Source organism: Tyto alba, unplaced genomic scaffold, assembly GCF_018691265.1.
Source record: "Tyto alba isolate M040663 unplaced genomic scaffold, T.alba_DEE_v4.0 Super-Scaffold_46, whole genome shotgun sequence".
In the NCBI taxonomy this organism is placed as follows: domain Eukaryota; kingdom Metazoa; phylum Chordata; class Aves; order Strigiformes; family Tytonidae; genus Tyto; species Tyto alba.
In genome coordinates this window covers 8487675-8500485 of record NW_024881322.1, presented here as the reverse complement: position 1 = coordinate 8500485, position 12811 = coordinate 8487675, and the positions used below count along the sequence as shown (strand labels likewise).

Below are 12811 nucleotides of genomic sequence, written 5' to 3'. Positions count from 1 at the left end.
CAAGGATAGAATACAGCATTATCTTTCTTTACAGACCATTCTGCAAATTTTTCACAGAGTTGCACTCACGAAATCAGAGCAAAATTTGCAAAATGTTTACACAATGCAGGATTATCTAGAGCACAGTTTGGAGAATACAAGTACATTACCTATTCCCAGTGTTTTCTTTGTCTAACTTTCATCCATAAACCAATGTGAAAACACTGAAGACAAAGCATGGCAAATGCTTAATCGATTAAATATACTGTACTACTCTGTGTACGTGTCTATACTTTATAGTTCTATTGGAATGTGTGCATGTAAGCGCACATGTATGTATATTATATAGCATTTATATTAGTCTTCAAAAATGGGGGCTATTCTGTTTGTGCTAACAACTAGACAGAAGCTAAAACCAGCTAAACTTATGTGAGACACTTGGCTTGATAAGGGAAGATTAAGCAGAAGTTAACTGGTATCAACTGTCTTTTACAATGAAACATTCTATAATCTACTCATACCTTCCCACTTTCCTGTGAAATCAATGTAGTTGGCATCAAACCCCTACTTAGCAAGGCTACTAAATCACTTCAAAGGACACTTTTCAATAAATTACATGGGGAAATATGTAAATTTAAGCATTTAAATGAGCATTTTTCAAGCAGCTCTTACAGATTCTTACCAGCTCTTGTGTATCTTCTTCTAATGGCAAAAAAGTAGCTTCCAGAATAGCAACTTGATCAGTGCTGAGCTTCTGCCACAGACTAATCAGCATAATTACCAGATGGGTGGCGCTTTTCAGCTTTGTGAATGCCTGGAACATGTTGACTTGATTTTCTGCTGCTGCATCTGCTAGAGCTATTACCTGCAAAAATTACAAACGTCTGTTAAGTATAATTTCACCATCCATGAACACTCAACACTGAAATTACCTTTGGCACACTCTTGTTTTCCTTTAGAAGATCCTGAGGAATTCTGTTTTCCATAAACACAAACCCCAGAGTATTAAATGAGTTATCATTTATCTAGATTCTTCTTTTGCATACCCAAGGCAATTTCAAGTCCATATGGCAACAGGATTAATCTATCTAGTACAATCAGTGTAGAAAGGATTCTGTTTAGAACATATTCTTTAGGCATTCCTGAAATTGATCCCCATCATATCCCATAATACACGGTAACAAACTAACTTTCAGGTTTATACCACACAAGACACTAATCCTTATATGACCAGCAAGCCTACTGTATTAAAAAAAATACATTGATTTTATGCAATTAAAAATGCAGTATGTAATTATTCCCATGTGAACATAACTGCCATCTGTTATTTTATTAACTCTTGGGTCTCTTCATGTTTTGCACCAGTTGCTTCAGCTTTTATGCCAAAATATAAACATTATGGATCATGTATATGAAGGCAATACCACTTTAACTGCCAGACATTATGAAAGAATTTTCAAAATAAAATAAAATGGCAGATTCACTTCTTCTAAGATGGTGAGATAGTTTTACTGAGTACTTCAAGATGGTGAAAAACAGACGAGCTATTATATGACATTCTACTCAGTTCAGAAATAACTTGTCATTGTATATAATACTGTCCACTCACAGCATTACAAAAAATTATATTGGGAAAAATATTTCTATAAACGCCTTATTTCCTGAAATACAATGTTTAGACATTTTCCATCGCTGGTGAAAAATGAAAATGACAGTGATTCCACTATGTAATTGCTATCATTTCAATATGACAAGAGGTTTTCCATGGTATTTGCACTGAATTACTTCAACTAAAAGAAAGAGGTTAAGGGTTTATCCTGGGGGAACACAACTTACAAGACCTGTTCTCATGAATTCCACCACATCTTCATGTTGCCTGAATAATACTTGGCTTACAGCAGCACCGATTATCTTCATTGTCATTTAAATCAACATAAAGCACCTCCCTCAACCACTTTCTCCTGTTTATTTATCTGCAAAATGGGGTAATAGGTGCTTAACTGGAGTTGTGAAAAGCCTCACAGAAATGCAGTTAAAGTGTAATTAGTATTACAACAGAATTTACAAAGTAAAACTTGAAGAGCTTGACCCATTAACATTTGGCAACAGCAGGAAAACGAAAATACTATACCATGCATCTTCAGCCGGGAAAGAAAGCCAACCAGCTGTTAGCATTTGGTGGAGGAAAACTATTTTTAATCTGCAACACTGGCATTAGAGATGTGTGTGTGTTCCCTCCAAGCTCCCATGTGACTGGGAAGATAAGGAAAACAGAATTTTAGGGAACTATAAATATGAAACATTTCAAACAAAACGTGTTGATAGCTTTTGGTTTAGATTTTAAAATGTAATGTTTCCAAATAAAATGAAGAACCCACAGGACACTCATGAGTCCAAACACTACATAAATCAGAGCCAAGTAACAAAACAAAACAAAAAACAAAGCAAAACAAAAAAAAAAAAAAAAAAAGAAAGAAAAAGAAAAAAGCCCAGCTAACCATGCTAAGAAGAGATAAATTAATCCCAAATAGTGAAAACCAACATGACATACTTTGGTTAGAGGAGAGTAACAGCATCACAGACATGTCACCTGATGTAATCGTGCCCACATTCAGTTTGCTCAGACCAAAGCCCTGATGCTCTTCATGTCTCATGACCTACACAAGGTGGAGTTCCATATTGCAGTTACTTTTCAAGAGAGGTATGGGTGACATGGCTACATGAGAAACACAACACTACATAGTACCCTACATCCATTGCATCTGACCACTGTAACCAGTAACTGTATGCACTATACAGCTTCATCTTTCTGAGGAGACCAGCAACAACAGTAAAATTCTCCTCAGTCTAACAGGGGCCTTCAAATATCTAATCACCTTTCTTGTCCAATATTTCTCTGAGAATTTGAGGAAGAAAAATATGCCAAGATGAATTTAACATGCTGATGACATTGATCAGTATGCTTCTTATATTACTGGATGGGGCAGCGCAATGGATAAATTCAGAATTCCTGGAATTTGGACTAAAGGCAAGCTATCTGTATCCTAGTAGGATAATGCTCAGCTAATATCAATTTTGCTGAAGAAGCAGGCAAATACAATTGCACTTTTGAGACAACTGCCTGAACCTCACTTACACAACAAAGGTAAAGGACACCTTCTAGACTGAGCCATTAATTAATTTCTAGGTGGTCTCTCACTCTGCTATATTTTAACTTACACTGTACTGTATACCTCAGAAGCGTGAATCACAAAGAGAAGTAACTGATACGGCCGTTTACCTTAAGGATCCTTCATTTCAGAATTTGATTTCTTTACATTTTATAACCATGAACAAAGGAGATGCTCACCTCTTCATAGGCTACAAACATAAAACAAATATGCCAGTACTCCCAAATCATAACTAAAGTACCAAGCCCATAAGCTATTTTGAAAGCAGTTGTATAAACAACACTAAAAAGTACAACTGTTAAAAAAGTTTGTCTTTGGTATAAAATTCTACAGCTCTGAAGGCACAATAATACAAAAGATATTATACCAGTGGCAGTCCTAAGTTTCCAGAGAGGTGCAGTCCTGGAGTGTTGAAGGTTACCGAAACATAGAGCAATTTAATCTTTACATGACTGCATATATACAAGTTCTATGGTTACACTTGCAGAGAAACCAAAGAGGGAAAAAAATATTTCTCAGTACTAATTATTCTGTTAATAGATCTAATATAGCTTTCTGAGATCTGGAATATCCAGGATAGTACCATGTGATAATGTAGGCACACACAGTCATGGCAGTTTTAAGAAGCCTATACCACAGACAGAAAAAGCGTTGCCAGAGAGCACCCTTTGAGATATGCTGAGAACAGAAAGCCAAAGCAACACAAAGCAGCTGGAAGAGACTAAAGATACTTTGATCATACATGGTTCCACAGTAAATACTCAATATGAAGGGGAAAAATAAATCTTTCCTCACAGAGGAAAATTACTCTAAACATCTCCCAGGACATCAGCTATAAATTTTTGAAGTATTCTTCATTCAAATACTTGCAGAATTTAAGAATGAATAAGTTCTAAAAACACAACATTCACATTTTTATTATATTATTTTCACCTGAACATTATCTCTAATTGTGCTTTATAATAGTTGAGGGAAATAAAAAAATCTATACCCTTTACAAACTGAGATCCTAGCGTCTTCAGACTCAGTCATGGTTTCTCCATAAATTCTCAACTATATCTTCAATTCTCACAGTAGTTGTTCAATCTATTTAGTTAATATCTATGTTATCATCTTTCTAAACAGACATAAAATAAACATGAAATCTCTCTGTCTCGCTTTTTCACAGGTGGAAAAAAATATATTGCAACTGGCAGTCCCAAGTATCACTTTGATGCAAAGATTTTACACCAACTGTAAATTATAAAGTAAAAATTCCATCTATATTGCATAAGGCTTATCATTGCCCATTTAACATTTTTCTTTCTTTAATATCACAAAGCTTTCAAACAAAATTAAAAATAAGTTTTTCAAATTTTCTAAAAGCAATGGAAGAAAGAGAAGTGGCTGATGTAGGAAAGATTTAAGAGGTACTGGAATGAGTTGAAAGTACGGTATTGGATATATATTTTTACAGCTGATCAAAACTTGCTTTTCATTTACATCCTTTTTGTTTAAATTTTTCTGATCAAATTCTTGCTCTGTTCCAATACATCTAACTACAGCAACCAAACAGGTCCATTATTAATGAAAGCATGTTGTAAAAAGAAAAAAAGAGAAAGAAGGACTATTCTCTAAATTAAGATCATATTTAAGATTTTTACTAAATTTCATATTCACAGTTGCAAAGGTAGAACTGAAATCCACAAGTACTTTTATCATGTTGAGAACTTCACCCCTCAACACTATTATCAGGATTTGACTGCAATAATTTCCAAGCATAGAGCATTTCTCATGTTTTCCGCCTTAGGTGTCCAAGCAGAAAGATTCCTCTCCATGCTTATTTCATTGCTAAGTAGACCTTATAAGATGTCAAGCATTTGAAAACTGCAAACTAATAGTGATTCAAGTTTTAAAAACAATCATATTTCTCCATTAGTACTGCTTATATAAAGACATTTTTTAGAGTATTGTTTAACAACCTGCAGTAACTTCAAAATTACTAATCCCTCTTGAAAAAGGCTTGCAACATACCCACTCCTGTATATTCAGACAAGTTCCTTGGGGCAATAATGAACATCACTCTCCCGGACCTATTCCAATAATACAGAAAAATACAAATACAATTCCAAAAATACAAAATGCTTTCTTATTAGCTGGCTAGGAAGTTGAATAAAACTTTGAAAGAGGACAAGAAATGAGTATGAAGTTCCAAGGAGCCTTCTTTTGAGTTGGTAGTATATTTTCTTGGAGTCCCTAACACCACCAGGACTGAAGACTCTCAGATTTTATGCCATATTCTACAATGGAGAACAGGAAATGTGACTGACAATTTGTTTTTCTTTTTTTAAAACAGCCAAGGAAAATATGACTGTCTACCACTGGTGAAATTTCAGACCATTAGTCTTATTCTCACCTAGTTCTATCACACTGGGTTCAGCTTCCAGTAAATTTGAAGTACCTTCATTTTTAGCAGAAACCCAGTTTGAAGAAAGCAGAATTTTGGCATTTAAGGAATACAGAATCTCTTTATATTCCATCCATAGCACTTAGGAGCAAGTCTTCCATGAAAATTTATTAAAATATAAAAAATAACATCAGAAATGTAATTATTCTGAAACAGATGCAGGGATGATGAATTGTCAAGACTATTATGTACTCCCCAGCAAATTAATCCATAATCAAACCCTTTATATCTGGTTTCAAAAGAACCATTCTGTACACAGTCATACAAGCAAAGACAGATCACAAGCTCACAGGTTTCTTCTGGCTATCATTCTTATGGAGTAATTTATTGCAAGGTAGTTAACTGATCCGACCACTTCCAACTACTTCAAACAAAATTAGATTTTCATGAAGTAGGATTTCAATATATATAAAGCAGAAAAAAATAGAGGGCTGAGAAATTATAGGATTACTCCTTGTTCATTCCTATTGCAACAGGACTTTTACTACTACTCTATTGCACCTCCTCCCACACTCACTCAACAACTTGGTTACTAAATCTGTAATAAGATCTAACAGAATATTTTTTTATGGTTTCAAGAAGCCTCCATCACTTATCCCAGTACACATAGAACATGTAAGCATTTAAAGTCAAATATTCTTTTTCCTAGCCCCTTTGTTTACTTTGCACAATGGCATGCAGCCACACACAAGAGCTAAGATACAGGCAAAGCAAACCTTTAAAACAGATAAAACTACGTAAGTGATAATATCCATTTAATTAATAAAATCCTGAATATCTCTTATTCTGGGAGCAAACTTTTTAATGGGAAATTCTTAAAGTAGTTTACAAACTAACAAAACAGTGATTAGCAGCCTGACTCCCTGTGCAGACCATCTCACTCAACAACCATTGTGCACACAGCTTTTGACAGGTGACTAAAGCTTTATGGAATGCGGGCAAAGATATCCATGTCAGGGAGCGATCTTTATCAAACACTCCCTCACCAGAAAGAATAACCATGTCAGTCCCACATGGGAGCACTTCTAAACGCTGTGGCATTCCCACAGTGCTGCAATGGGTACAGGAGAGCGCACACTGGGATTAAGTACCTGAGGCCACAATTATCTGACCCTTGCAAGAATGCCTCTGCTAGTGCTAACCATGACTGCAGTTTTTAAAACTGTGGCATAGGCCCACCATGATGACCACAAAGCATCAATTCACTGGACACCAAATATTCCACTTCCAAGTGAAGCTCAAGATCACCTCAATCTGAGAAGACAGCAGACACAAAACACATTGCAGCATTACAACCCATGCTTTATCTCAATGCACCCAGCTACCTCCTGAAATTCTATTGCCTCACCTGGTGAACATGAAATTATTGAGCATCACAAGTAATTACTACACCAATCCATCCCTCTGGAAATTAGACCAGCCAGATTAAGGAAATACTCTAGGTTACAATGGAAGTTGTACAGTTTTGTTTTCTTCTATTCACAACAGAATTATCGTTAGCAGCTCTACTGCATCTTTCTAAATTGGAATCTGTGGCAAAGCAATATCATCTACAAGCAGAACACAGGTTACAGGTTAAGATGGCAGTCAGCTCAAACACTCTGTAAGAGCCAAATGTATGTATTGCTTCAACTCAGAATCTTCTTTTGAGACTTCACATATATCAAAGCTGTGTCTTACATCCACAAACCAAAGTGATACTGGATTATTATCATAAAGAATCATGCCGCATCATTTATTTTATTTCATTTTAAGAACTAGTGACAGTGATGTTAAGAAGAAAATCTTTTGGGATAAAGAAACTATAATTTCAGCTATACAGAGACCCAGTAGTATGAATATGATCAGTTCAAAAGGGAAAAAAAAGATCTCTACCCTTTTCATTTTTCCTCTTTAGAACACTCAGTAAGAAAACAGGTTATTACTTTGTCATCACAAGTCACTCTTTCCCTAGCTTTTATCTATACCGTTATACTCTAAATAGAAAAAAAAAAATTTTTTTTAAATTACTGCAAAATATTTAGTGGGTTCAGAACCCTTGGCACCTGAGTGCATTACCCAAAAGTACCTGGTTGTTAATACATTTAAAACCAAATTGAAACCCTGATAGATCAGTGTCACCCTGCTCCATCAGAAACTTCAATTTTGTCTGGACTAAGTATTTAAACAAGCTACGCTAGTAAAATCCAAGCATGAAGACCACCTGGTTAGCTCTAAATAGGTATGATCTAATTAAAGAAAGCTGTTTCATATTCCCCTAAGTCTAACACAGCTCTTCATATGCATAAATCTATTTTGAAAATTTTTCTGTCTTAGTAACACTAATGTAGTGGCAAAAAAACCTGCTTGTTTACATCAATGTTGCCAGTTCACTGGTTTTATTTAAACGTATCTTAATGTTTTATACCGCTGTCTATCATTATCTGAGCTTCCTTGTTTAAACCCTTGGTAACAGAAAAGATTAATCCCTGTTGTGTCTCTTGCTCCATCTGCAATCAGAATTTCAGTTAAAATAATTTTAACTTCATAGAATCACAGAATGGTTTGGGTTGGAAGGGACCTTAAAGATTGTCTAGCTCCAAGCCCCGTGCCCCGGGCAGGGCCCCCTTCCCCCAGCCCAGGGGGCTCCCAGCCCCGTCCAACCTGGCCTTGAACCCTTCCAGGGAGGGGGCAGCCACAGCTGCTCTGGGCACCCTGGGCCAGCGCCTCACCCCCCTCATAGGGAAGAATTTCCTCCTTGTACCCAGTCTAAATCTACCATCTTTCAGTTTAAAACTGTTACCCCTTTGTCCTATCACCACACTCCCTGATAAAGAGTCCTTCCCCAACTTTCCTGGAGCCCCTTTTAAGTCCTGGAAGGCCGCTATAGGGTCTCCCCAGAGCCTTCTATGCTCTGGACTGAACAACCCCAACTCTCAGCCTGCCCTCATGAGGGCAGTGCTCCAACCCTCTGATTACCTTGGTGGCCTCCCCTGGACCCACTCGAGCAGGTCCATGTCCTGATGTCGGGGGCCCCAGAGCTGGACACAGCACTGCAAGTGGGATCTCACGAGAGCAGAGCACAGGGGGAGAATCCCCTCCCTTGACCTGCTGGTCACACTTCTTTCGATGCAGCCCAGGATACAGTTGGCTTTCTGGGCTGCAAGCGCAGATTGCTGGCTCATAGTCAGTTTTCCATCCACTACTCCTCTCAAGTCCTCTTCCACAGGGCTGCTCTAAATCCACTCATCGCCCAGCCTGTATCTGAGCTTGGCATTACCCTGACCCATGTGCTGCAGGACCTTGTACTTGGCCTTGTTGAACTTCATGAGGTTTGCACGGGCCCACCTCTCAAGCTGGTCCACGTCTCTCTGGATTGCATCCCTTCCCTTCAGCATGTCGTCTGCAAACTTGCTGAGCATGCACCTAATCTCACTGGCCATGTCGCCAGAGACATTAAACAGCACTAGTCCCAGTTCTGAGGAACACCACTAATCACTGGTCTCCTCTTGGACATCGAGCCATCGACTGCAACTCTGAGTGTAACCATTCCTTATACACCGAGTGGTCCATCAAATCCATGTCTCCCCACTTTAGAGACAGAATTTTTGATTAGTATATTGATTAATACAATTTTCTCTATTTGCTTGTTTGTGGGGTTTTTTTAAAAGGGTTTTAGCATTTCTGAGAAGCCAGATAAATTAATATGGTCAATAGGAAGAATACAAAGAAGAAAATTATTTAAATACCTGACACTTGATCTCTTGTTGATAGCCTACCCACAAGTAAATATTGCAGCCAGTTTTGCATATGAGTAATTTACTGTTATTTGGTACAACCATTAAATACCAAGATGGAGCAAAAAAAAAAATTTCTTGAAAGACAACTACAAACATATCCCAAAATACATATGATACTTTCCAATACATTTAGAAGCAAGTTCTACATTATAAAATCCAAATTTAAGAGGGGAGTTATAAAATTAGTAGCTTATCTGAGTGAAACAACATCTGTTACAAATTACACAAAACCCAAGAAGCCAGTGAGTTACAATAAATCCTTTACTTACCCCTTCAAAACAAAAGTTCCATTTAAGCATAGGGATGGGCTAAATAATGCACAGATATGTCACAGAAGCTCTGCTAGTCAGTGAATATTGAAGACAGAGGGAAGAATATTGAACACTGAAGACAGAGTTTCACTGTGAAGCTGTGGCTAAATTGGCAGCAATGTATAAAAAAATACAGCCAAACATTAGCTAAATGGAGACAGAGAGGTGGAGAGCTTGGTTTATATAACCAAATATCTGGTATTATGTAATGATGACCAAAAATTTTTACAACAAAGAAACAAATTTTAAACAGTGACAATGCATGCTTTGTATAAAAAAGTAAGCTGTGAACCTAAACAAACAATTTAAAAAATGAACAGGAGCCTCATTCCGCAAATTTCTAATTGTATTTCAGTTAAACGGGATCTATGGATGGCCAGGAAATGAAGAGACACCCATTAGATCCTACTTCTGCAAACATTTAGGTACAGTGAAGCACAATGGGTAAAATCAAGGATTTGCTAACTCCAGTGGGGTCATTGCATTGACTCAGTAAAGGCCGGATTTCATCCTGTTAAAGATCACTACTCTCAGTGTGATCAGTCATATGCACATAAAAGCATGTGCAGCATGTCGGATATCAGGTGATGAGTGTAGTTCTAGAAATGTAGAATAGATCCACAAATCATTGCTTCCCAGAAAGTACAGAGTAAAACACATCTCCTAAATCAGGCTCATTTCATATTTATGTTTTATTATAATAATGAAAAACAATAAACATGTTAATAAACACATCTTAAAAATGTTAATAAAAACAAATCCAACTAACACATAATATAGGTATTTTTCCACCTGTATAGATGAACACAAATCCATTCCCGCAAACTCTGTTCTGACATCTTTAACAGTAAAAGTATCAATATCAAACAAATCAGTAAACCAGGCATGACAGTGAAGTTGTAAGCTAAATCCCAAGCCATTAAACTTGCCCACCCAACCCCACTTGAGATTTTGGCACTTCCGCTTTATACCAAACCACCTGAGGAAATTTCCAGACCTCCTCATTCAGGTTGAGATAGCATATAATTTTAAGTGATTAGAAAACACTGTGGTTGCTAACACAGTGTCTGGGAGTAACAGTAAGACTCAGAATGATTAAATTAAAATAATACACTCTGGAAACAAATTCTAAATGTAGCAATCAAAGAAAATGGATGGCAGGCTAATTAGAAGCTCAAACTTAACTACAACACTAATTTCAGGACATGTCTCATTAAATTACTTTTCTATTTTGAGACACTTTATAGAACGTCTCTATTATTAGTAAAAACTTGAGAATATGTGCCAGTATATTTGGAAATAAAATGGTCTTCTCAAGTCAAAGTGCAAAGGTCACAAAACATATGAATTGTTTGCTTGAATACTTTGTCTTTGAATTCTAAGTTTTCCATAATTTCTTCTACTTTTTGTTCTTAAAGAGACAACCATTTCAAAATGAAAGAGCATCATGATGAAATGCAGGTTTTATACAACTCAGTCAGAAACACAATCTGTATAAAACTTGAAGAGAATTCAACAAAGAGATTCCAGTTCACTAAGTTTTACTGGACTTACTAGGAAAAACAAGAAAAATGGTTTCAAAACAGTCATTTAGTGAAAGTAAAAATTATTTGTTCATGCAACGTGCCCCAACAGTAAATTTTGAAGTAGATTCTTGCATTCCTCTACAGATAAAGTACAGCACAGACCACAATAATACTTGCTCCACAACAATACCCAACAAATAGCCTTTACAAACTCCAGCTGCACCTTAACACATAAAATACTCAACTTCTATGCCAATAGCTATTGCCATACGGCTGTGATTATTTTCAGTGATGTAGATTCTATTTTATGGGAGCAAGACAAATAGATAGACAAAAAATATCCTACTGCCAAGTCACACAGCAGGTGGACTTAACATAATAACGAAGAAGCCAAGAGCTTATATTCCTGCCTGGGACCCTCCATCTATAGAAAAAGAAAACAAAAAAGGAAGCACCTGAAGTAACATTACAGTGTATTCAACGATAACTCTTCAGGTGGTAATCAAAAGAACATATATTTTTAGGTCACTGAATTCGTTGTGCTGCAGATAATGGCAAATGATGCTCATTCTTCTGCACACCTGGAACTGCACCTTCTAACTCTCTTCTCTCAAACTGACAAATTAAGAAAATTCTCACCAGAAATACCCTGCTAATTCACAAGCACAAAGCCCACAGGAGTAGAATCAGGTGCAGTTTTCTTTACATGCACACCTGCCCTAGCCACACAATAAACTCAGGCAGTGCATTCTGACAGTTAAATCTAGGAGTTAGAACTTAAGCAGAAATCAAAAAATAAAATCAAAATAAGCAAATGTTCGTCCCCCCTAAACTGATGTTCAAAATAAGACAAGCTGCAAAACTAATAATTATTTCAGTGCATAAAAATTATTTTATCACAGGATTATTCTGACAAAGTATGTCTCACCATAGGCTATGGATTGGTGCCCAATAAAGTAAAAGCCAACATTACGTATGCACTTACATATTTACAGGATTGGAGCATTATTGTTGTTGTCCTGATGCACTTCTAAATATATCTGAAGCTATATGGCTTTCTAGTATTCATTTCAAAATATATTATTTATTGATGCACTTATCTCAGCCTTTGAGAAATGTCATTAAAAAAAAAAAAAAAAAGAGTTCAAAATTGGAAGTATAGGCACAAGTCCTTCACCCACATCTTTGGAAATATGATTTTTTTCCCTACTTTCAGTAGGGCAACTGCTAACTCCACTTATATCCCACATTGTTTTTCTTTTCCTTAAAATACATTAAAAGATAGATGAGCTAACAAACAGATTAAAGAAACTCCTTCCAATACATTTATTAACACCAATTCTCTACTGAAACAACAGCTGTGTGGTAAACTTGCCAATTTTTGAGCTAAACACATTTTTGAACTAGCACCACTACCTATGTACCCTGGGTGTGCTGACAGAAAAGCAAGACAGTTCAGGCCAACCTAAAGGGGGACAAACCTCTCACCTTCAAAAAGGCTTTGGGGACACACTCAAAAAGATTCAAAGTTCATTTCAACTCTGCTTCCTAGAAGAAAACCTTTTTTTCCATGAAAGAAATAAGTGTTAAACAGCCTACT

At 36.6% G+C, this 12811-nt stretch overlaps 1 protein-coding gene across 4 annotated transcripts in view; it reads right to left on the bottom strand.

The window, feature by feature from the left end:
• Window positions 1-12811, bottom strand: part of BBS9 (Bardet-Biedl syndrome 9) — a 306857-nt gene that overhangs the window by 166234 nt on the left and 127812 nt on the right. For all 4 annotated transcript variants that reach the window (XM_042806281.1, XM_042806280.1, XM_042806282.1 and 1 more), the window contains one exon: window positions 662-844. In XM_042806281.1, coding sequence (XP_042662215.1) covers window positions 662-844 — 183 coding nt within the window. The remainder of the gene's footprint in view (window positions 1-661; window positions 845-12811) is intronic.